This window comes from Bos indicus x Bos taurus, chromosome 28 (assembly GCF_003369695.1).
Source record: "Bos indicus x Bos taurus breed Angus x Brahman F1 hybrid chromosome 28, Bos_hybrid_MaternalHap_v2.0, whole genome shotgun sequence".
Lineage (NCBI taxonomy): Eukaryota > Metazoa > Chordata > Mammalia > Artiodactyla > Bovidae > Bos > Bos indicus x Bos taurus.
Window position 1 is genome coordinate 32,667,092 of NC_040103.1, and position 26,221 is coordinate 32,693,312.

General features: G+C 44.1%; 1 protein-coding gene across 1 annotated transcript in view; it reads right to left on the minus strand.

Moving 5' to 3' along the window:
- KCNMA1 (potassium calcium-activated channel subfamily M alpha 1) overlaps positions 1 to 26,221 on the minus strand; it is a 771,888-nt gene that overhangs the window by 85,296 nt on the left and 660,371 nt on the right. Inside the window, 3 exon segments of the mRNA XM_027530425.1 lie at positions 4,461 to 4,584; positions 22,568 to 22,628; positions 22,631 to 22,660. Of these exon segments, the coding sequence (XP_027386226.1) occupies positions 4,461 to 4,584; positions 22,568 to 22,628; positions 22,631 to 22,660 (215 nt within the window).

Genomic DNA, 26,221 nt, shown 5'->3' on the forward strand with positions numbered 1-26,221 from the left:
CCTTCTCCAAGGGGATCTTCCTGACCCAGGGATAAAACCTGGGACTCCCACATTGCAGGCAGATTCTTTACCATCTGAGCCACCAGGGAATATATGCCTATACCTCGAGTATATGTACAGAAACTATACTGATGTAATAAATATGAAGTCCATGGGGTTGCAAAGAGTCAGACACGACTTCGTGGTTAAACAACAACAAAAATATATATTCACACACATCACTACTTTCTTTTAAAAAAAGATTTAAGGAAGCTATGCCATACATACATATGAACAGGATTCATGGGGAGAGATAAGAAAGAAAAGCAATACTGACGTCATTTGGAAAAGGAAGTCTTAGTTTCCAGGAAATTGTTGATAAAACTGTTTTCCTTTGTTGCTGAGATGATGATAAAATAGTCAGACTCGTGCTGGCCTTGGCTCAAGAGATGAGCTTTGAATTCTAGACTCATCAATGGGATCCCACAGGACATTACTACATCAGAAGGTAGAAAATGACAGCCCAAAGCCAGGGGCTAGCAAACGATGACTCACAGGCCAAATCTAACCCAGTACCTGCTTATCTCTGGCCAGGGAGCAAAGATTGGTGTTTATGTTTGAAAATTGTTGGCAAAAAATCAAAAGAAAAATATCTCATATTACGTAAAACTTATATGAAGTTCAAATTCCAAGAAAGTTTTATCACAACACGGCTGGTCTTACTGCTTTAGGTGTTGCCGGTGGCTGGTTTTACATTACAAAAGCAGAGGTGATTAGTTGTAAATTCTTTGTTATATGACCCTTTACAGAGAGAGTTTGCCTACCGCTATCCACTGCTGCCTTAGGGTTTGCAGGGACACAACTAGAGCGACCACTTGTGCTAAGTCATCAGAGGAAGACTCCCAAACAATCACGAGACGGATCAGAACAGCAAGAGCAACAGGCCCCCGTCTTCCCCCAACTCCAGGCCTACAATTCACAAAGGGAACAAATGAAAGAATAAAATCACCCCAGTTTAAGCTTCCCAGGACAATTAAACCTTTAGCCCCTGCTGGCCCCTCTGCTTACTGTGTTCGTGCAAAGAGCAACACAGGAGGCCAGTGGTGGGTCTTTCTCTGCCTCTCTTTCTGGTCCAATGCCTCCCAACTTCCTTTCTTCCTCCCAGTTCACCCATTGCATGTCTGGATGGCCCCATGTGGCTTACAATGCTTTTGGGGAGGCATATTAATGTCCACTGCACATATCAAACTCTGCTCAATTTAATCTCTAGAATTGACCAGTGTATTGATTGTTTAAATGCCAATATTGCAATTCATGACAATGTCAGGGTTATTACAGCAACCCCCAAGGAGAGGAAGAAGCTAGCTTTTACTCCCTGATCGTTAGAATAAAGCAGGGGCTGTCACCGTTATTGGTTTCTCTCTGCAACAGTACAGGGACATCTAAGATGCAGGCCATAAAACATGTCTTATAAATGGTGACCAAGGAGGAGCCGCTAGGGAGTCACATCCCCATCACTGCTTCATGGATGAGTGAGTTATCTTGGCTGGATGGAGCATGCATGTCTAGGTACCAGCAGCAGAGGGTCAACCTGTCTGTAATGTGCTGTGATGGGATTCCTGATTAGTTTTATTTGGCCAGGTCATTTGGGAGGCTAGCTCCCTTCAGGAAGCCTGGGAAATAAAAACTAAGTTCAGAATAGAGGCCGGAAATCTAGACGTGTGGAGCTAGGGAAAGCACCAGTTAGCAGAGTGGCCGTTCACTGTGCTAATCCCAGGAGCTTAGATCTGGTGTCCAACACACGAGATCCTCAGACTAACCAGAGCAGTATGACCTGGAGAACCTGGTAAAGACCCCAATTCCCAGGATGTAGCCCTGGGGAGACGGATTCAGTCAGATATTAGACCCAATGGAGAAACCACTTGTGTGTATCTTCTTTTTCCTATATATCCTTCAAGGCCTAGTCCATGTATGTGGGGCCTTCACGGCCATTAACCCCTTCTCAGCTCAACCTGTTTGTATCTAATAAGATTTCCCTGGCCACTTAAATACATGCTAGAGTGAAACAGCACTTTGTGTCTTGCCACGCTTAGCTTTTAATATATTGTTTCATGGTACATTTTATCTTTTAATTAGATGGTCATTTTCTCAGAATTATAGCCATCTCGAATTTTCAACTCCAAAAGCACTTAGTATCCTACATGCACAAACAATCCTCGTGCAGCTGGCTCTCGCAAGCATTCTCATCTCTTTGAGAGGGTTATTTGACAACGGGTTTTTTGGACCACCCTGTCTAAACAGCACCTACAAGTCCCTTTCTAGCCCATGCATGTGTGGGTGCTCCGTTGCATCTGACGACACGGACTGTAGCCCTCCAGGTTCCTTGGTCTGTGGGATTTCCCAGACAAGGACGATGGAGTGGGTTGCCATTTCCTTCTCCAGGGGTTCTTCCTGACCCAGGGATTGAACCCATGTCTCTTACATCTGCTTTACTGGCAGGTGGATTCTTTAGCACTGTACCGCCCGGGAAGCCCCTTCTAGCCCACACTGCTGCTGTTGTTCAGTTGCTAAGTCCTGTCTGACTCTTTGCAATCCCATGGACTGCTACAGCATGCTGGGCTTTCCTGTCCTTCACTATCTCCTAGAGTTTGCTCAAACTCATGTCCATTGAGTCAGTGCCATCCAACCACCTCATCCTCTGGTTGCCCCCTTCTCTTCCTACCCTCAATCTTCCCCAGCATCAGGGTCTTTCCCAATGAGTTGGCTCTTCACATCAGGTGGCCAAAGTTTTGAAGCTTAAGCTTCAGTCTTTCCAATGGATATTCAGGGTTGATTTAGCCCATGACCCCATTTTATTTTCTTCATAGCATTTTATCAATATCTAAAATGTTATTACATAGTCATTGTCTATCTTGAGATCTGGTCTTTGTCCCCACTAGATTACAAGAGCTATGAGACCAGCTGTTGTCAGAGGTTGTATCTTTAGCAACAAGAACAAGTGTCTAACATGTAATAGGTTTGTGAAATACGTTTTGTTACATGATCCTATTTTTCAGATGAGAGGAGTAGTAACACCTCATTAAACTCTTTGGGGCTGGTAGGGTGCTTTGAATGTCAGCCATGCACTTCTCAGGATTATCTAGGCAAGCCATCGAAAGCTTACATCCCAAAATGTCAACCCAGCTTCTGACATGCCCCAAGGTGGGTAATAACAGGATGAGTTTATATCCCCAGAGCAAAAGTGGGGCAGATACAACATCAGAATATAAACAAGAGCAGCAGCTTTGTAATGAGAACCATTTGTACTCCTTGGAAAAGGATTGCTTCCTGAGAATTCTGACTTTCTATGCTTTTGTCTGCAACTTTCACACCTCCCAGACAACCTCCAGAACAGAGCTGTATTGGTTCTTAATGCTCGATTATAATTAAATTGAGAAGTCACACACATATTCAGATAAAACACAGGGGAAAACCTAGTGGATTAGAGCACAAAGGCATTCTGAGGAACTGGAACCTTCCTTTCTTAGGAACAGTGGCCATAACATCAGCAATGATAGGATTTTCCTGGCTGACATAAAGGAGCAGGCCTCAGCAATCTGAGGATTAGAAAGCACAAGGGAGGAAGAGCCTTTCCATCTGACCTTCCTGATTATTAATCCATTTTGCATGGATTAGCAAGACAATAAACTGGTAGGAAAGCCGATGTAGGCGTAAAACCTTAAGCTGTTAATCGGACAAGTCTAAAGAATAGCATGGATTATTATCTGTTCTAGCATTCCTGAGACAGACCAGAAGAAGCCCACCCCTGCTACTGAGATGAGTCAACCAGGAAACGGGGCTATGAGCTCCAGCCTTTCTGAGGTGGATCATGGTCATCCTTGTCATCATCAGCAAGTGGGATTTGCCTGCCTACCTTATGAGCTAAGAAGGATCACAAATATGCAAATATATTATCTAGAAAGATACAAGACACTATTATAAACAAATGACGATACAGGTAGCATTCAGATTTCTTCATGGCATTTAATATATAATAAAAATAGGTAAGTTTATGGAGTCCTATGTTGGGTTTTAATCTTCACTACAATTCTATGAGTTAAGGTCATTCTCATCCCATCTTCCTCCACATAAGAGACGAAGTACAAATTCTTCAAGGGACTGATCCAAGGCCACACAGCTAATGGCATAGGCATGCTCTGGCCTGACAACCACGCCTGCAGGATATGGTACATACTGCTCCCACGATGGCTTTCACACCCTAAGGTAATGAGCCAATACATATTCACAGATCGAAAATTCCACTCTTGGGTCATGCTCTGATACGAGTTCTAGCTGCTTCAACATATGTCCTGAATGTTAATTACCAAAAATAATTAGGGCCAGGAACAAACACCCCACCACCCAGCTAGGAAAACTTCATTCACAGCAAATATAATTTGGGACAGAAGCGGATGGCACAGATTCTGCAACCTGTCACTCACCAGGATGACTTTCTCTATCTCCTTGGGCGCACACCAGTGAAACATCCCAGTAGAGTCATATTTCTTCACATTGGAGTCCATGTTGTCAATCTGATCATTGCCAGGAATTAACAAGGGGTCATGCCTGGGGAGAAAAGTACAGGAAAACCTAAGTGGAAAATGTGATAAATTATAAATGGAAAGTGCCCCCTGAGTTACATCTCAGAGGAGGTGGGAGAAGCGGAGGAAGCGCTTGTCACTGAAGGCCAATCTTTTACTTGCAGAACCCATCCTGTGAAAGATAACTGCCCTGAACCCCCACCACCTCCTGGACGTGCAGGTGACCTGTGCTGGGTAGTAATTCTGCCTTTCTTTCCCATTCCCCTTTCTCTCCAATGGACTTCACATCATTCTGTGGATTCAGTCTCCCTTCTTACGGATGTCTCACTCCTTCTGTTCTCATTTACCAGCTATCCAGTCTCTCCATGACACACACGCGCGCGCACACCCAAAGGGTTGTTATTAGCATTGGCAATGAAGAGGAAAGAATAGGAATAGAGCCTCATGCTGACTGACTGGCATGAGGATGGAAAGCCAATTACTCGCTCTTTCTGACTACAACTTCTGACGTGATGCTCTTCGCAGTAAAAGCTTTAACAGGCTGCACTTTAAATATTTTAGCAATTTGCCCAATCAGATTTTGCTCTCCCTGGCTGAAGCCCTTTAAAGATTCAGCAGCATGTCACTTCAGAGCAGATTGACTACCAAATGCCCACATCTGGAATACATGATTTCAATACTAAACAACACGCTCTCTCCTTGCCTTGACAGCTGTATTTGCACTCACTGTCCAATGACGCACCGCCCCACCTGCACCTTCACCTCCCAACTGCCACACTCCCTCCACAGATGAGAGCCTCGAGCTCAGAGGCATCTTAATAAACTTGTCTTGAATTCTCAGAGCTACATTCACTTGCTCTTGCCTTATTTACTGGTGGAGAAAAAAGATGTCTCTGTAGAGGCTTCCCCTCCAGCGGACTGGCAGAGCCTTACCAACAACCATAAGAATTACAATAGAATCAGGCAGCTCTAACAAGCTTACAGCATAAGAAATATAAATCGTGCATCTTGGCCCACATCTGTGGTCTAGATTCTATCTCTGACAGAGATTCTGGACCTCCATTTTGAGGGAGGTATTTGAGTGCCTACAACAATGACCATATAAAATTAGGATAGTATCCTAGGCATAGTTACCACAGTATCCCAGGGATAGTTACCTATCTGTACAGTGGAACTATTTCCCCTGAATAATCTCATCAGTTTGAAACAGAAAATATAAATAAGTTGAAACTCCCAAAGTTTAAAGTTATTTTACCTTTTAAACCATCTATTTCAAGTGTAAAATTGAACTTTTAGTTCTTAATATTTCTTCCTCTGAAATTTCTCTGATGTATCTCATCTGTATGTTTGGAACATAGACAGTGTAATACCAGTCCCTTTGATATGGTCCAGAGACCTAGAATTGAACATTTAGGATTCCTACCATGGCCCTCCTTGCAGGCCTCCCATTCCCACTTAAGTGGGGAAGACTCTCACTGCTTTTATTTATTCCTGCCAATTTTCTTTTAGGCTGCACCAAATGACAAATATTGTGCAGGGCAATCCTACAGTTATCTTCCATGAACATGCCAGACGACTACAGGAACTGTCATATCTGATCTTAAAAGGAGAAGAACGATCAGCTCGGAATAACATCTCAGTAGTTGGGTTGCTGCAAAGTCTGGAGGTGTTGTAAACCAGCAGGTCACCTTTCAAACACTGAACTCAGCCCCAAATGCTAAAATAAAAAGGCAGTTGCTGATAAGAACGGGTTACAGATCATGGCAAGAGAAAACTTAAATATTTTTGTCCTTGAAGAATTTTTTAAGAGTCCTATAGATATCCACTACTCACCATAAAGAAGGAGTCTGAGAAAATGAACAGAATAGATTCTTTCTTCCTAGCCCTAGAATGTATTTTAGTTGGAAGAGAGTCTTCCCTGAAGATACAGAATCAGTTTGTTCATTGGTTGGAGAGGAAGTATTATCTCAAGGAATACTTCTGAGTATTCCTACCCCCAATATTCAGGATTTATATTCATATAATATGAGCAAGCAAGCAAATGATGTAGCAAGCTGACCAAAATTCCTTTTGGAAAATATGTGCCTTGCAAGGGAGGAGATACATTTTGATTTCCTATCTTTCTTGGGAGGAATCATCCCTTGGTTGTACTGGTCTCCAACCTTCATCTTAGAAAAGTAAACAAGCAAGCCTGATGATCAATTGCCCCTCAATGAGAAGAAAAAGACAGCTTTGTAATGTCAAGCCTCATTAACTAGGGTGAGGATTTGGGTACCCCACGTATTATTTGACACGAGAGCTGCAAGCCAGGATTTGTGCTGGAACATCTAGAAGCATCACGGAGGTCTCAGTGGTAAACCACGTTGCACTCTGCGCTTCCTGCAAGCCTCTCAGCCTGCCCCAAGATCATTTAAATATAAGTCGTCCAGGACGTTCCTGCACCCCACTCCAGTACTCTTGCCTGGAAACTCCCATGGATGGAGGAACCTGGTAGGCTGCAGTCCATGGGGTCGCTAAGAGTCGGACATGACTGAGCGACTGCACTTTCACTTTTCACTTTCATGCACTGGAGAAGGAAATGGCAACCCACACCAGTGTTCTTGCCTGGAGGATCCCAGGGACGGGGGAGCCTGGTGGGCTGCCGTCTCTGGGGTTGCACAGAGTCGGACACGACTGAAGTGACTTAGCAGCAGGATGTTCCTAAAAGAGGATCATCTGAAGACTGTCAAAAATCTCCCTGAACAAATATATTTCCTTTTCTGACCAGTCATGGTACCTGAAATTTGACCTTTGGTTTTTTGAATCAGTAAAGCACCCAGTAAACCTGAACCCCCTCTTCTGTGCCAGGAACGGAGGAGACTGTAATGATGAAGGCTCAGTCCCTCGTTAAAGAAAGGGTTATCATACATTGAGCAAGAGAGAAAACGCCCATCAACAGCTGTGATAAACTGCAGCAAGTGTTATAGCAAAGTAATGTACAAGGTGGTCCGAGAACACCAATAAAACACTCAATTGCCTGGTATTTGAGTGATCAAGGAGATCTTCGCAAAGAACGTAACATTTGCTCTGAGCCCTGAAAGGTGAGAAGGAATCTCAGCCTATTTTAGTCATGATCCACTAGAAGCCATTCACAGGATTGAGGCCCCAAAGAAGATCCAAACAAAAGATGTTATCTTGGAGATGTTGTATTGCCTGACCTATGGTACAGAAGACTCAGGCCAGGCTCCCAAGTGGCACTCGGGTGTGCACTGGGAGTCAAGTGGAAGAGATGGATTCAGCTGATTGAATATGACTGATGGAGCCCAGACTAGGGATTTAGATAGAGCCAAACTCAAGTTTCCAAAAAGGAAGAATGTCATACAAATGGGAAGTATTTTTTAAGTGACATGAGTTGTTTCCCAAGGCAGTGGATTGCTCATCATTTCAGACATTCCTAAGGAGCTGTGGATACAGAGGGGATTTCACTGTAAATGTTGGGTGAGCCTCGAAGATCTTTAAGATTTGAAGCACTGTTCTCTCAACGAACAAGAGGTGCCTGGAAAGAGTTTGTATTTTTTAACCACTATTGGGTATCAAAAGGCTGGAGGGCATGCAGTAAGCATAGAAAAGTTGTTTTTGGAGCAAAGATGGAGGATAAGTAGCACTTATCCTGAAGACTGATGACTAGAACTGCTCCTCGTTAACTAGATTCACTAGATGTCTGGGAGGAATCTTAGAATGTGAATCATTCCAGCAGCATGAGAGGCTGTCACTACTCTGGGCCAGACAGGATATGTTTCTTTGCCATGTCTGGTCCTGCATCAGTGCAAGTGAGATAGGCTGGCTTAGGCTACTGAGAGATCTCTGACATAGGTGAAGAGTAAAGAGTCAGTCATTCCACAGGAACTTCTGCCCCTTGAGCATGTCAATCAACAGTGCTTTGGTCAGGGGAGGCCCAGGAGAATAAGGCAGTTTGTTATACATGGAAAGAAGGACCATCAGAAACCTCCCCGAACATTGAATCTCATCATTATTAGTTTAGAAAATGACGAAGAGAGTCACTTTCACAAGTTCTCAGACAACTCCTTTAAAGACTTAGTTGGAACCGAGGACCAATCCTAGATACTGCCCTTCGCATCTGAACTATTTTATATGCTTTCTCAACTCACAAAGTAATCCCAACTCCCACCAAATGGACCATAATTGATTCAAGGCTCATTTGTTACTTATCACCTACATGCCTTGTTTTAGGGTGAAACTATGAGGGAAGGATATCTGCTGTGTAGTTGTTATGGACTGAATTGTATCCCCCTCCATCCCACAAAATCTGTATGTTGTAGTCCTAACTCCTAGCATCCCCGACTGTAACTATATTTTGAGATATGCTCATTAAAGAGGTAACACAGTTAAAATGGAGTCATTAGGGAAGGCCCTAATTCAATATGATTGTTGTCCTTACAGAAGGAGGAACTTCAGGCAAGCACATTCAGAGGGAAGATGATGTGAAGTCACAAGGAGAAGACGGCCATCTACCAGCAAGAAGAGAGGCCTGAAACAGATCCTTCCTTCATGGCTTCAGAAGGAACCAACCCCGCCAGCACCTTGATCTTGAACTTCCAATCTCTAGAGCCATAAGAAAATTAATTTCTGTGTTTAAGACACTCACTCTGTGAACTTTATTATGGCAGCCTGAGCTAATTAATACAGTTGTGTATCTTGAATAAAAATGGGCACGATTGACCAGATGTCACTCCACTGATGACCCTGGCTGTCCTCTTGCACCTTAGGGCTCAGCTGTTCATTTAAAGGAAAGAAGCATCCTGCCATCAGTTTAGAAATACATGGAAACATACCAGAAATATACAACATCTTCACAAAAGCGTTTGGGCCACATACATACCCAATTAGATCTGCTCTGCCTGGGAGGCTTCCTGGTCTTTAACTTATGCATTTGAGGATCAATACCTCTGACAACCCCATCCAGAGAAAAAGAAGAAGCCGAGACACCAGCCAGTTAATTTGTTCAGTGGGACCAAGAGAGCTAATCCTCCAAGGGAGTTTTTGGAAGTGGATACCACTGATAGAAGAAAACCAACTATTTCTTTAGCAGAGTGCTTGTGTATACTGGCTCCAGAGCCAAAATGTTTGTCTTCAAATTTTGGCTCATCTACTACTTGCTACATTGTGCAAGTTTCTTCATTTGGAAAATGGGAGTGTTAAATGGCATCATTAACTAATGGGTTCAATTTAAGGACAGTCTGAGTAAAGACATGCCACGCACCTGGCACAGAGCATGCCCTCACTAAATGTTAACTACTATTATTATTATCATTCTTTATACTCTGCTTACACATCACCAAACGGTCAATACCAAAATCAGACTGATTATATTCTTTGCAGCCGAAGATTGAGAAGCTCTATACAGCCAGCAAAACAAGACCAGGAGCTGACTGCGGCTCAGCTCATGAGCTTCTAACTGCAAAATTCAGACTTAAATTGAGAAAGTAGGGAAAACCACTAGGCCATTCAGGTATGACCTAAATCAAATCTCTTATGATTATACAGTGGAATACTGTATAATCTATTGGTAATACTACAAGTAGACTCAAGGGATTAGATCTGATAGAGTGTCTGAAGAACTATGGACAGAGGTTCCTAACATTGCATAAGAAGTGGTGATCAAAAACCATCCCCAAGAAAAAGAAATACAAAAAGGCAAAATAGTTGTCTGAGGAGGCCTTACAAATAGTAAGAAAAGAAGTGAAAGGCAAAGGAGAAAAGGAAAGATATACCCATCTGAATGCAGAGTTCCAAAGAATAGCAAGGAGAGAAAAGAAAGCCTTCCTCAGTGATCAATGCAAAGAAGTAGAGGAAAACAATAGAATGGGAGAGACTAGAGATCTCTTTATTAGAGATACCAAGGGAACATTTCATGCAAACATGGACATAATAAAGGACAGAAACAGTATGGACCTAATAGAAGCAGAAGATGCTAAGACGAGATGGCAAGAATACATGAAAGAATTATACAAAAAAGATCTTAATGACCCAGATAACCATGATGTTGTGACCTAGAGCCAGACATCCTGGAATGTGAAGTCAAGTGGGCCTTCGTAAGCATCACTACAACAAAGCTAGTGGAGGTGATGGAATTCCAACTGAGCTATTTCAAATCCTGAAAAATGACGCTGTTAAAGTACTGTACTCAATATGCCAGCAAACTCGAAAAACTCAGCAGTGGCCACAGGACCGGAAAAGGTCAGTTTTCATTCCAATCCCAAAGAAAGGCAATGCCAAAGAATGTTCAAACTACTGCACAATTGCACTCATTTCACACACTAGCAAAGTAATGCTCAAAATTCTCCAAGCTAGACTGCAACAGTCTGTGAACCAAGAACTACCAGATGTTCAAGCTGGGTTTAGAAAAGGCAGAGGAACCAGAGATCAAATTGCCAATATTTGTTGGCTCATAGAAAAATCAAGAGAATTCCAGAAAAACATCTACTTCTGCTTCATCAACTATGCCACAGCCTTTAATTGTGTAGATCACAAATGTGGAAAATTCTTTTTTTTTTTTTTTTTTGGCCATAAATAATGTTTATTTGAATTGTTTTGTTGTTATTTAGTCACAAAGTCATCTCCAACTCTTTTGCAACCCCATGAACTGCAGCCCACAGGCTCCTCTGTCCATGGGACTTCCCAGGCAAGAATACTGGAGTGGGTTGCCATTTCCTTCTCCATCAAATGTGGAAAATTCTTAAAGAAATGGGAATACCAGACCACCTTACTTACCTCTTGAGAAATCTGTATGCAAGTCAAGAAGCAACAGTTAGAATCGGACATGGAATAACAGACTGCTTCCAAATTGGGCAAGGAGTACGTCAAGGCTGTATATTGTCACTCTGCTTATTTAACTTATATGCAGAGTACATCATGTGAAATGCCAGGCTAGATGAAGCACAAGCGAGAATCAAGGTTGGTGGGAGAAATATCAATAACCTCAGATATGCAGATGACACCGCCTCTTCGCAGAAAGCGAAAAGGAACTAAAGAGCATCTTGAAGAAAGTAAAAGCGGAGAGTGAAAAAGCTGACTTAAAACTCAGCATTCAAAAAAACGAAGATCATGGCATCCAGTCCCATCACTTCATAGCAGATAGATAGGGAAACAATGGAAAGAGTGACAGATTTTATTTTGCGGTGGGGGCGGGGGGGCATCCAAAATCACTGCAGATGGTGACTGCAGCCATGAAATTAAAAGATGCTTGCTCCTTGGAAGAAAAGCTATGACAAACCTAAACAGTGTATTAAAAAGCAGAGACATAATTTTGCCAACAAAGGTCTGTATAGTCAAAACTATGGTTTTTCCAGTAGTCACGTATGGATGTGAGAGTTAGACTGTAAAGAAGGCTGAGTGCTGAAGAACTGATGTTTTTGAACTGTGGTATTGAAGAAGACTCTTGAGAGTCCCTTGGACTGCAAGGAGATCAAACCTGTCAGTCCTAAAGGAAATCAATCCTGAATATTCACTGGAAGGACTAATACTGAAGCTGAAGCTCTAATACTTTGACCACCTGATGTGAAGAGCCGACTCATTAGAAAAGACCCTGATGCTGGGAAAGATTGAAGGCAGAAGGAGAAGGGACGACAGAGAACGAGATGGTTGGATGGCATCACCAACTCAACGGACATGAGTTTGAGCAAGCTCTGGGAGATGGTGAAGGACAGGGAAGCCTGGCGTGCTACAGCCCAAGGGGTCACAAAGAGTCAGACACGACTGAGCAACAACAACAAAGAATCTACTCATATATTTGTACCTCTTATATGGTGAAAGGAGACAGGAAAGAGAGAGTGGTTCAATAATAAAGATGGGTTCTCCTACTATTCCTCTGACTACTATATTACTACTACTGCTACTACTATTGCTACTAAGATGAATAGCCATCCTGGGTTGAGCTCTTACAAATGTTGCTGTGGTAAAACTTTTACCTACATTTTATGATGTACTCATCACAACGACACAGGCAATTTCTGTTATTATGATCCATTTGCATGGATGGGAAACAGAATGTGACTAAGTACGTGGCTAAGATAACACAGCTAGAGGGAAAACAAGGCTTTGACCAGAGAAGACTTCTTAACTGGAAGTCAGTGATGCCTGGTCCCTATCTCACACCTTCCCACTTGCAGGAAGCAGCTGGATCTCGTTCATTCCCCACTGCAGTACCCCAAGCCGCAGTGCCCTATGTGGCAAAGAGAGGAAAAGCAGCATGTCGGGCATTTATGAAATGCACAGCTGGTGTGAATAATCAGTAGAAAATTTCCCCATGAGCCCCTGTCAGGACAATGTGCTAAGGAGAGCCTCAATAATCAATTAAGGCTAGACATGCTTTTGTCTTGTCCTAATATCTGAAGACTGCATTTAGGAATACCCACATTTTTATAACAACTGAGAAGCCCCAGTGAGTTAAATTTTTCATAGCTATGCTTCTTGAATCTCAGCTCACACCTCCAAAGTCCACAGCTAGAAATTAAGCATGCCTGACTTCAAAAAAAGAATAAAAGATCATTGTTTTGAGGATTTGCAGAGCAAGGAATGCCACTTGCCATCAATTAATCTCAGGAAGCGAAATAAATGCCCAGCTACAGCAGACACACAAAAAGCTTGCCTTGAAGACAACAGCCTAAAGCAAAACCACAAATCCCTTCTCTAGCAAACCTGCTGTGAGGAAGCTGGCATTATATTTTAAAGAGCACAGTTCCCCTAAGAAGAGAATCTGAGTTTTTTCCTGTGGCAGTGGGTTCTGTGCTGGCCTTCAGAAATTTATACTAAAGTACAAGGAACCAAAACCAACCAACCAAACAAAAGGTATGAAAGAGAAAGTTACCACATGGGTTTTAAATTGTCTCCTTTCCTTGCTTGATTTTCAGGACCTCATTTCTACCTACATGATGCAGCCTTTCCTATCATTACAGGCATCCCATCTAGATTGAGGCCAATCCTGCAGGGGTCCTCCTGGGAATGGGAATCTTGATAAAATGGGGCGATTTCTCCTGCCTCTGTAGGCCTTTCATCCCAGGGGTAAGAAAGTGATTTTACTGAGTGTCTATTATGTCCCATAGTAAGGGTATCAGGACATTTCTGAAGCCTCATCTGTTCAGTTCAGTTCAGTCGCTCCGTCGTGTCCGACTCTTTGCGACCCCATGAATCGCAGCACGCCAGGCCTCCCTGTCCATCACCAACTCCCGGAGTTCACCCAGACTCACGTCCATCGAGTCAGTGATGCCATCCAGCCATCTCATCCTCTATCGTCCCCTTCTCCTCCTGCCCCCAATCCCTCCCAGCATCAGAGTCTTTTCCAATGAGTCAACTCTTCACATGAGGTGGCCAAAATACTGGAGTTTCAGCTTTAGCATCATTCCTTCTAAATAAATCCCAGGGCTGATCTCCTTTAGAATGGATTGGTTGGATCTCCTTGCAGTCCAAGGGACTCTGAGGAGTCTTCTCCAACACCACAGTTCAAAAGCATCAATTCTTTGGCGCTCAGCTTTCTTCACAGTCCAACTCTCATATCCATACATGACCACTGGAAAAACAATAGCCTTGACTAGACGGACCTTTGTTGGCAAAGTAATGTCTCTGCTTTTCAATATGTTATCTAGGTTGGTCATAACTTTTCTTCCAAGGAGTAAGCGTCTTTTAATTTCATGGCTGCAGTCAACATCTGTAGTGATTTTGGAGCCCCCCAAAATAAAGTCTGACTCTGTTTCCACTGTTTCCCCATCTATTTCCCATGAAGTGATGGGACCAGATGCCATGATCTTCATTTTATGAATGTTGAATTTTAAGCCAACTTTTTCACTCTCCTCTTTCACCTTCATCAAGAGGCTTTTTAGTTCTTCTTCACTTTCTGCCATAAGGGTGGTGTCATCTGCATATCTGAGGTTATTGATATTTTTGCCAGCAATCTTGATTCCAGCTTGTGCTTCTTCCAGCCCAGCCTGTCTTATGATGTACTCTGCATATAAGTTAAATAAGCAGGGTGACAATATACAGCCTTGACGTACTTCTTTTCCTATTTGGAACCAGTCTGTTGTTCCATGTCTAGTTCTAACTGTTGCTTCCTGACCTGCATACAAATTTCTCAAGAGGCAGGTCAGGTGGTCTGGTATTCCCATCTCTTTCAGAATTTTCCACAGTTTATTGTGATCCACACAGTCAAAAGCCTGAAGCCTCATAATTTGCATCAAATGCTCCTCTTGAGCTGTCCTCCTCCGTAACCTCAGGCAGACGTGGCTAGGAACTCTTACAGAAGTGAGATGATCTTTCAGAGATAATAAATTGCATGACTGCCTTATCCATTAGTTGGTGATGTTCTTCAGGGCAGGGAACTCATATTTTACTCCCCCACACATTTCTGGAACCCAGCAGAGGACTTAGCAGATACTCAATAAACAACCAAGTACCAAGAGAAGCTGATGATGAATGATCTCTGGTCTCTGACTATCTCTTCAACAGAGTACCCCAGACCTTCCAAGCAGACCAGAAAAAGTGTCCAGAGAAAGCCCATTCAACTTTGATTCCTGTAACAGTTTGTCTGGGGAACAGTCAAGGCTCTTGGGCTGTTTCCCACTTTACAGGAACAGCATCTGTAATAGTGCATGGTGACTGGGAAGGAGACCCTATAAATATGTCTGTAACCATTCAAGCTACCTGGTAGGTGCCCAGAGCCAGCTGCTGTAACTGATCAGCACAATGCACTCATGTTTGATGTCCAGTGGCGGTCAATGCAGATGTTCTTAACTAAGCAACTGTTTAGTGCTCCAACGCCAGGTCTGAATATTTCTGTGAGAAGGGACCCCATCACATGAAGTTTCTCCCACTGCTCTGATTCATGTAAGGAGCAGTTCTCAAAGTGTGGCCCCACACCAGTTGCCTCAGCATCACCTGGGAGCTTTGAAGAAATGCAATTCTCCAGTGAAGCCCAGACTTACTCTGTCTTAACAAGGTGCTCTATATCCCTCTGACGCATGCTAAAGTTTAAGGATCATTGTTGTCAAGTTTCACCCAGATGGACAGGCTTTGTGGTTCAAGTCAATCCTATCATAGTTAACATCTATTTGGAACATACAGACTGGAAGGTTATAGTCCTGTTCAACAAGGACAGGACCAGAGTGGGACCATGGAGGGGCGTCAGTGCAGAGTTGAAGGAGATACCTCACATGGCTCACTCTAGTCCCTGCTTTTCAAATGGAGAATGTAGATATGGGGACAAAAGCAAATCCAGGTCACCTGCTCTGACTCTCTTTCTGTGACTCTCTGGAACTTTAGGGGTTCTGTCAACATTTGATGGAAATTTCTAAACCAGATGCAAGTGACTCTCTCTTGCTGACCTCTATCTCCAAGAGCTAATCAGCAAATAAGCATAAAAAAGTAAATGAAATATTCATTCTTATTAAGTACAACATATATTTCAGTTTTTTACCCTCCTTGGTTTCCAACACTTCCACTCCACAGAAGGCAACCTGGCAGGTATTAACTAAGTCCTTCAGAGCCACATTCAGGAGCAGCAGGTCACACACATGCATCTCTGGCTGCACCAGTCAGAGAAGACTGGAGGGGGTCTCAGGTGGTCTCCTCTAAAGGGCCCATACTTGGGTTTTCAGTACCATAAATGGTTCTGACTCAATGGATCTGCCTCATTCTTGGGTACATTTTATTTCTGGGTGGATTTTATTTCCTGCTATGTTGCAAGGATCCCGACTTTGGGATTCTGGCTCCAACCTTAATTCATCCTTCACCATTGCCTTCACCATCCTGGGTAATGCTCATCTCTCCTGAGACATGGCTGCCCCTACCCCCATCCCCAAATCCCACCAGATAGGCATCCTGGGAGCCACCTTGAGAAAACCTTCAGGCCACTCTGGCCACACTTTCTGTATCTCTACTTGTACTTTTTTTTCCCCTGCCCAACAAATAAGCAATTAAGAACTGTTGCTCCTGAGTATGTCATCTCTTGCTAGGCAGCCACTGCTCTCAGAGGAAGAAGGAAATTAGTGCCTTTATGTTTGGGAGACAAGCAAGGAGATCTGACATGTTCTTCAGTCCTGGAGGAGAGTGGACAAGATGCTCCTGAAACCAGGGGATGGGATAATGACCCTCTGCTGTGCATGCATTGTGTCCAGGGAGCTGTGTCCAACTCACCCCAGCCCTGGGATGACGAGACTCACCATTTCTTTCCTCTCCAGTCCTGTGGGGGCCTGTCACTTGTGATTTGTTTGTACATTAAGAGGTGAATTTACTCAGCTAAGCTGTCCTGGCTTTCCTTCTTCATTCTGCCCAGTGGACGGAACTGTAAGAATGGCATTCTGTCTCCAACTCTGAGTGGACTCAGGCCACTTTGCCGTTTTCTATTACTAAAACCTTTCAAGCTGGCAATCCTAACAAAAAGACCCAGTGAGAGGTATGAATCAAAAGGGAGGGGATGGAACTTAACAAGCAGATGAGTTTATTTCACTTAATGATCAGTTAGTGCCCACAAGGAGGATAATCTGTTTTTCTCCAATCATATCTCCACTTTCATTCAGAAAACAAACCGCTCATGTTTCCTGGGTCTTAGGATATGAAGCTCCTTTCACAGTGTTCAGTTTCTCTCTGGGGCATTGTCATTTATCCTCACTAGCCTGGCTGGGGGCTATCTCTTTGTGGAAAGTGTCTACTCAACACACCCTGGGTAGATCCTCAGGGCTCATGGCGTCTTATCCCAAGTTCCCCAGCACCTGAGGGAAGCGATGTAACTGATGTCAGGAATGCTATATGTCCTTCTTGGGAAGATTGTTTAGCCTACATCTGGCCCACGGTTTGACAGAGACCCTGAATGATTTGGTACCCAAAGGACTTAGGCAGAGGCCAAGGCGGGGATAAGCCTTCTCTTCACACCTCTGAATTTATGTGTCAGTGTCTCCAGAAGGCCCAGATGCAGGCTTCTAAACCCTTCCTTATAGCATCATCAGTGATCCTCTCAAAACACAAGTTAGGGTATCGCTTCCTCAAAAACCTGCAAGGTTCTAGTCTACAACAGGAAAGGCCTTCATGACTAAGTGCCAGAACACTCTCATACTGTCAACTAAGGACCTCTTTCTCCAGCCACTTGCAATGGCCTAAGCACTGCCCTGTGAAGCAGTAAATACAATGGATTTGGAAACTAAGCCATTTAGGTTCATACCTTCCCAATTAGGTAGGACTTACTAGATTTACTACCCTTTATATCTCTGTGATTCAATTTCCTTATCCATAAAATGAAACAGTGGTCCCTCCTCATGTAGTTAGGACTCCATGAAATAATAGGCATAATGCTCTAGAAATGATGCCTGGCACCTGGTAAACAGTGGACAAGGGTGGGTAGTGAAGAATTCTCCTCATCCTTCACAGCCCAGGCTCAGCCTCCCAAACCAGAGGCAATGAGGGCTCTCTCTGTTCTCTCAGCCTACATTGGTAGGTCGCCACCCTGCCTTTATTATATTTTGCTGTATATTCTTGTCTGTCTCCCACATTAAACCATGAGCCTTTTGAAGACACGGGCCTGAGTTTGATCCCTGAGTTAGGAAGATTCCCCTGGAGAAGGGAAAGGCTACCCACTCCAGTATTCTGGCCTGGAGAGTTCCATGGACTGTATAGTCCATGGGGTCACAAAGAGTTAGACATGACTGTGAAGTCGTGTTAGAATGAAGTTAGACTCACTTCATTAAATCCATATAATCTGAAGACTATAATCCACTTTATTTTTACACCCTCAAAGACCTACAATATCTTGAGTACAGTAGATTCTCTCTAAACCTTTCCCAGATAAAAATTAATCTGAGAAAGGAAATAGAAGTGGGCAGCTGAAAGGCATAACCTTTGGGGGTGCATCTGAGGACAGAGCAAAGGATCCAGGGCATTTTCCCCATACCGGTCTATCCACTGAAGATATCTATTCAACAGCCAAAAAGCATCTGTGAAGGCAACCACTTGAAGGTGGTCATGAAATAAACTGAATGTGATAGTAAATGGGGCTGGAATTCAGAGAATCCAAGAATCTCCTTCAACTGTAGTCAAAATGGTGTCCAATGAGCTTTTTTTTTCCCCCTAGAAAGTCTTTCTAGATATATTTCATTGAATAGTCAATGGGTCTGTGTACATGCTAAGTCACTTCAGTTGTGTCCGACTCTTTGCTACCTCATAGGCTGTAGCCCACCATCCTCTATCCATGGGGATTCTCCAGACAAGGACACTGGAGTGGGTTGTCTTGCCCTCTTCCAGGAGATCTTCCTGACCCAGGGATTGAACCTGTGTCTCTTACATCTCTTACATTGGAAGGGGGGTTCTTTACCACCAGCGTCACCTGGGGAGCCCTAATGGGATCTGGCAGCACCCTAATGAAGGCAGAACACTCTCATATTGTCAACTCTAAGAACCTCTTTCTCCAGCCACATCAAGCCACTTGCAATGGCCTGAGCACTGCCCTATTCCCTCCAGCAGCTGCAGGAGTGAAGCAGTGAACAAAATGGGTTTCGAAACTAAACCATGTAGGTTCATATCTTCCCAATTAGGTAAGACTTACTAGAGTAAGATTCCTTACTAGATTCCTTACTAATTAAGAACCCTTGACTTGGTTATTCAGAGACAAAGTGCTTCACTCTAGAGCCTTAAATGGAAGGAAGATACAGCTTTCCTTACAGGGCACACACCCACTGAGTAGGGAGAACTGGGCAACAGGTGCTTGGTGATTTTAGAGGAAAGCTAGGAGAGGCTCCTTAAACCATTCCATGTTAAGAGACCAAGAGGGAGAAGAATAACAGGGCCCTGGTCACCTCTTCAGTCCACTCCCTTGCGGGATCTGAAGCCAAAGGTCTCTATCATGACACACAGACCCCTGACTTGGAGCACAGGTGCTCGCCATTGGCTCAGTCTGGTTGTGAGGGCACTTTTCTGTGTCAGGGTAACTGAAAAAACATACTGCCTCAGGATCCAGACACACCAAGCAAGGCAGCTCATCTAATGATGCTGCAGAGAATGAAGTGACACTCGGAAGCCAGGGTAGGCCTGCTACCAGAACAAAGGGGAGACAAAGACCATTAGTACAGAGTTCCTGCTGCATTTCCTGCTGGCAGATGGCTTGCAAGGACCCCTCACGCAGGAGTCTGTTTTATTTGCAGAGGCCACAGTGGTAAATTAGAGCCCAGCCCGGCCCATTCTGGGCTCTCCAGTTTCTCTCAGAATGATTCCTATCACTGCCCATAGGCCACTAAAACCTGCCCGCATTCAGAATGATTGATTCTGCTCAAGCAGCAAGCCACAAACTCATGTCGAAACACCCACTTCAAATGAGTCATTAGCTTCCTTTATGGATGTTTCAGGTCATAAGGAATGGGACCTGCGAGTCCCATCTCTTGTAGAGTAGATAGGGAGTGTTTGCAGATGTGGTGGAGGGTGGGAGGGACTCTGCTTCCTGTCAATCAGCAAGATGAAGCTAGAAAAAAATAAGCCCTGGCAACTTCATGGCCAGAGTTGGGGATTCAAACCAAACCACCCACGGGCTCTGGAAATGAAGGGCAACAGCAACAGGGCTCCACAGAGCCTATGGAGTCTCCACAGACAGACTCCCATCTTGACTCTGTAAAGTACTGGAACACAGAAAGTTGCAGTCAAGGAGGGGGATGTCTAAGACTTTCTGCCTTGTCATGGGACAGCCCGTTCCAACTGAGCACCGATCCAGGTCGTCATGGGCTGGCGGGGTAAAGAGCTCCAGCGACAGCAGCCACAGCCATAGCAGCAGCCCAAAGGCAGCAACACCAGAAACCTGAGTTCTGTAGCCCGGCAAGTTTCAGCTCACCGCCTGACCCACGTTTAGCAATTCTGATGTACCGCAGAGCAGACAGCCCCGGCCCGGGATGACTGCCTCCCTCAGCCCCTCTCCGACAGGCAATGAAAGCAAGACCCACTTTGAAAATTCTCCCCCATCATGCAAACTGACACAGGCATGCTTTTCAAAAACCCACAGCCAATCTGTTGATCATTACTTATTTACAAAGGCCTTCGGGCAGAAAGTCCTGTAAAAACCATACTTGATACGGTATATACTTGCTTTTTCTGCTTGTGGAAAAAAAGTCCCCCCAAGGCTACCTCAAACCATCACTTTCTATTGCACATAAAATGTAGCGTGTAACACTAAAGTATTTAATATATAGGGTATAATATATCTACAGGAAAGGCATTTGTGTAGAAGTATGTTACCCCGGATTTGGTAATTTGATGTTTTGCTGAAGGCTACGACTTAAAAAAGCTTCCACCTCGTACAGAAGACCTGTCATCTTGGTACCCAAGAGCCAACAGAATAAAGAAGTACCCTTAAGCAGCAAAACTTTGACACAGCTTTGAAGTATATGAAAACAGTATAACTCCTCAGAATTATTATTACTCAAGATCAAAGAAATGAGCCATACTTTACATAGCAAACAGGGACAGGGAATTTGGCTCCAAAGGTTTCAGATTTTTCAGACTTCTCTTTATTTATTTATTTGCTTCTCTAAATTTAGGCAAAAGCAAGTGCCTGGGCTTCTCTGTATTTTCAGTGGATAAAACCATTAGCATGAGATAAGGCGATCACCTAATGGTGAGTCAATAGAGAATGGATGCGGGCATGACAAGTGGCACCGGAAAAACAAGGGCTTGGCAGTTGGCACGTTTTATTTCTCCTCACAAACTGTAAACAAGCAGGTAAATCAGCAGCACCCAAGGAAGACTGAGCAAATGGGAGACAGGAAACACTGAACAGGGAGAGGGGATTGTGATGGAAAAGGACATGGGGCTGGGTGAGTCTTCTGGGACTTGTGTTCTCAACCACATGAAGAACTGCCCTGTCTCCATCCTAGAAATGTGGTTGTGGAGAGGCAGGAAGAGGCGAATGCTAGGAAAAGGTAGGGAGGAGGAGGAATTCATCCTGATTTTTGTATCAATCATCAAAGGGAGGAGACTGGCCAGTGGCAATGAGAAGAAGAACGCACCATGAAGATGGCAGGTGTTCCCATGGCAGGCAACATTTAGGGAAAGTGCAAATCTGAAATCATCCCTGTTTCACTGAGGTGCTGGAGAGTGAGGATGATGGGGAAATAAGCACTAGGATTGGCAGATGAATCGGAGACAAAAAAAAGGAGAGGAAAGATGAAGAGGCCAAGAAGAGGAACCAACAGAAGTCTACTGAAAAATTGGCTTCACTTGCCTTTTCCTAGAGGAAGCTGCAGTCAAGATAGAGAGAAGGGAAGAAAGGAAAGAAGGAAGGGAGCAAGTGAGGAGCAGAGAGAGGGGCAGAAGGAGGGAGGGAAGGAGAGAAAGAGAGCAGAAGAGTGCACACAAGCTCTATTCCATAATTAATATTGCTTTTAGCCTGAGCAGAAGTGGATTACTTTTGAACTTTGCTTTGGCAAGTCCACAGATTATTAGACTTTTTTATCAGTCAAAATCAATTAACAGAAATTTGATTTCAATCGACAGGATAAAGAGAAGGTAATCTTCAGGTTCATTTTTGATTGTGATGATACATCTCACATATGGCCTTAAGTACAGAAAACAGTCCTCGGAGGGACTCCAGCAGAAAGAGACTTGCCGGAGGCAAACTAACCACACACATCCCTCTGATTGGCTGCTGCCGTCATTAGTGCCACTGCTGTTTAGGAACTACACATAGACAGGACATGGTGACAGCTCAGACTTTAAAGCCTATGTATTTTTCAAACAGCTTTTCAAACTGTTTTTCATGACAGAATTTTTTCAGCTCTATCATTAACTGCTGACAAGCTGACAGAATAAATACTCCAGTCTTTAAGAAGCCATCTAACGATCTCGTCCCCTCCTCCCCTGCGAGCTTACTAGGGAGGGGAGCCGCTGGGCCCTGGAGGGTTGGGTGGGGGGGCGATGAGAGGAGATGGAGCGAGAGGGGGACCTGCCACCAGGGGACCCACTGCACAGCCCGGGCCCCCATCCATCCTTACCTCATCAGCTTGGGCGACGAGCTGGGTGAGTTCCGCATGCCTCCGTTGCGCTGCTTTTTTTGGGTGACAGTGTCGACGGCTGTTCATCTTCAACTGGAAATACAGGCAGCTCATGAGATTATGAACAGTTTGAGGACAGACTGTGAAATACAGGCAAGATATCAAAGGACACACACTTACGGCTCAGTCACTCACTAGGAATTCGTGGCCGTGTCTTAGGACCCAATGACAAAAACCAAGGCGTTAGTCAAAGAGCCCGGCTTAGAGGAGGTGAGAGCATCACCTCTCAACACTCCAGCATTTGAACATGCACTCTCAAAGACTAAAACAGTTTATAAACACCCTGCCAATAGAAAGAACAGAAATTGCAAAAATATGGATGTATATATGGGAGGACGCCATCATTCTGCTTAGAATTCATTTTGGTTCCTTTGCCTTGCTGGATGACCAAAAATCAGAAACAGAGTTGTCTTTGAAGCAGCAGCATGAGAGCTGCCAGCTGGCTGCTTCTGCAAATGAACCAACAAAACCGGTTCCTAATTCCTGCACGCCAGAGGAAAAGAGCCTTGGAGAGGCAAGGATTGGAGGCCTTAACAGCCAATGTTTCAATCCATCAGGACTGGGAACATTGGTGGGTTCTGGCTCAAGAATCCCAGCCCAATGCAGCTCTTGTCCCTCCACCTCCCAGGAGAGAGGGCCTGTGGGGCTGTGCATGTGGGGTCCTTTCTCAATTCATTAAGATGGGAGAAAGGGGCTGCAAGCACCCAAACGAAGGAGGAGGTTGCCAGTGAATGATATCTCTGATGATGCGGGGGATTGCAGGGAGAGGGGTGGTGGGCAGGAGAGCAGGGCAGCAGAGACTATTGGAAACCACAGGTTGTTTTCCAAATGTTTAAACCACACAGATTGCTAAGCAATGTGAAGCTCTGCTCACAAACAACACAGCATACTCTACTGCTTTTGCCCAAAGACACCCACTAAGAAGCTCTGGAGATGTAGTAGCCTGCATCGTGCCTTTTTTAAGAGAGCTGCTTGATAATTAGCAGATGCATACCCAGCCTGTCACCCAAGGGCACCAGCAGCAAAATCCTAGTCTTCCTCTCCCCACCCCCACGATTCAGGCTAAAGCTGTAATGTCAAGAGGGAAAAGCAGGATCCTTGGATTCTTATTGTTGACTGCAACACAGACTGGGAGGAAGCATCCCTGAAACTCAAAATGACATGCAGTTACCTTAAAGCTAAGAGGAGAAATATTAGCAGCGACAACATCAAAAGAAGCTTGATAGGTGTTAAAGGTGTACAAGGCTTAAGTGGGGGAGGAGATGTCATCTCAGCTGCTTGATATTATCCAGGAAGACCCATATCAGAACGTGCATGATATGGTACTTCCCTGAAAACACTAAATACATTTAATGTTATGATATATGGCCTCAAAGAGTTTATAATAATCCAGTGTTAGTGTTAGTCACTCAGTCGTGTCTGACTCTTTGCGACCCCACGGACTATAGCCTGCCAGGCTTCTCTGTCCATGGGATTTCCCAAGCAAGAATACTGGAGTGGGTAGCCATTCCCTTCTCCAGGAGGATCTTCCCAATCCAGGGATCGAACCCAGGTTTCCAGCACTGCAGGCAGGTCTGAGTCAACCAGGAAAGACCATGATAATCCAACTACCCTTCTTCCAAGTATCGCCTTGGTACACTCCTTTATTCTACTGTCAGTCTGGGGTTGTCTAACTTTTGGCTGACACAGGAAATGGAACAAGAATGTAGTTGGAAGTGAGAGCATGACTGGAAGAAATAAAGGCAGATAAATGACCTGCAAATGCCCTTAGCCCTTACTCTCTATCACCTGCTGCTCCCCCTGCACAGGCTCCCCTCCCTCACCCCACCCCATCTGCCCGCCAGAGGCCCAGGCTCAGGCTGTGACCCTATCAGTCACTTAGGTCTCCAGGAAGGAACTATGTGGCTGGAAGGATAACGCATCTTATCAGAAATGAGTATCCACAAGCAAATCACAGAGACTAAACAGCACTTAAAAGATTAAAGGAAATAAATAGAAGCCACATAAATGGTATTGAAAAAAATCACTTAGAGGTGATATGCATCTCTCAGCAAGCAAGCAGGCACTCTGTTCTTGACCTGCATTTATCTTCCTTTCCTAGGAGAGGGGCCAGGCATCCCAGGCAATGATGGAGTAGAAAGGGAGTAAGACTGAGAGACAGAGAGAATGTGTATGGGTGTAAGTGTATTTTTGCACTTTTCCCACCTTGGAATGGGGTAGAAAGTCTTGCACTGACTACCCATGTAATACAAAGTCATCTTTTAATATGGACCACTTGCAATGCTTGTATTTTGTTCAAGATGACCTAGATTAATTGAGTAGCATGTGAGTTGATCTAGTAGGAGGTGGAAATTCTTTTCTTCTTATCACACAAGCCTTCTTATAGTTAGGATGAAATGTCCATAAAGGTTTTTTACCTACCCTAGCCTAGCTTTAGTCAAGTCCACCAGATGTTGCCACGGTTTTGTCCAATTATACAATAAGCCTGTGTTTGTAGGAAGTCACAGTCTCTGGCATTTCTGCTGGATTCTTTTGCTTAACTTTACTTTCCTCATTTACACTGGGCTAATGATACACAACCCTCTCTTGTTAAGTGTCCATTAATCTGGCACCTGGTCGCTATCTGTTTACCTGCAGTGATCTTCAGAGGGAAGACTTGCAAGTTAATACCTGTTTGCCAGCTCCAGGGAAACACCTAGTTCTGGTGCTGAAGTCAGGCACCTACTATGCAAGGAAACGATTTATTTTCATCACAACTCAGAAAGCTCATCCATCATAATCATACTGCATTTAAACTGGGATTTGTTCTCTTAAATGAAATGCATGTTCAAAGGTTTCCTCGTGTACTGGAAATGCAGATCTGTTCCCTGAAGAGATGGGGCAGTGTCGGGGGGCGGGGGGTGTGGTGCAGGGAAATGTCTCCAGCTTAAATATACGAACGCTGTGTAATGGAGACCATTACACGTGGCTTAGATCCCACCAGAGGAGCCGTGATCACTTCTGCCTCCTAAGTAGGATATAAACCATATTTAATTATTATCCTTTTATATGGATTCCATCAATTTCTGCATATTTAAGGAAAGCAGATTGAGGAAAACTTTTAGTTAGGCTATAAAATATAATTTTCATTTCACGGCTTCTGTGACTACATGAGAGGAATAAAAATTGAGTTAAAAAGGGAGACTTACTTTGGTGAAAGACAAGTATTAAAGGAATGGGCTACTACCTCATGCCAACACACACATCCAGGTTCACAGTTAGCCTGGTTTCTGGCTAATTATTATACACCTCTGTCTCCGGCATTTCCACTAAGGTCCTCCTGCTGTGGAAGCAGTAGGAAGATAAGATCTTTTAAAGGAACCTGACTTACCAGCTTCTTTAAAACACAAACAAGTTCAGGAATCCAATGTGGAATTTTTATAGGAACTGAACTCCATCCAGTCTCTGAGTACTCATAAAATTCAAGGGCTTGTTTTTGCACATCCCTAAGTATAACACTTAATGTGCTGTTGTAACTTCCCAGTGCTCGCTTGTCTAATAGGCACTGAATCTAACAGTTTTACAGTTTGGGAAGACTCAGTGCTAGAAAAATGT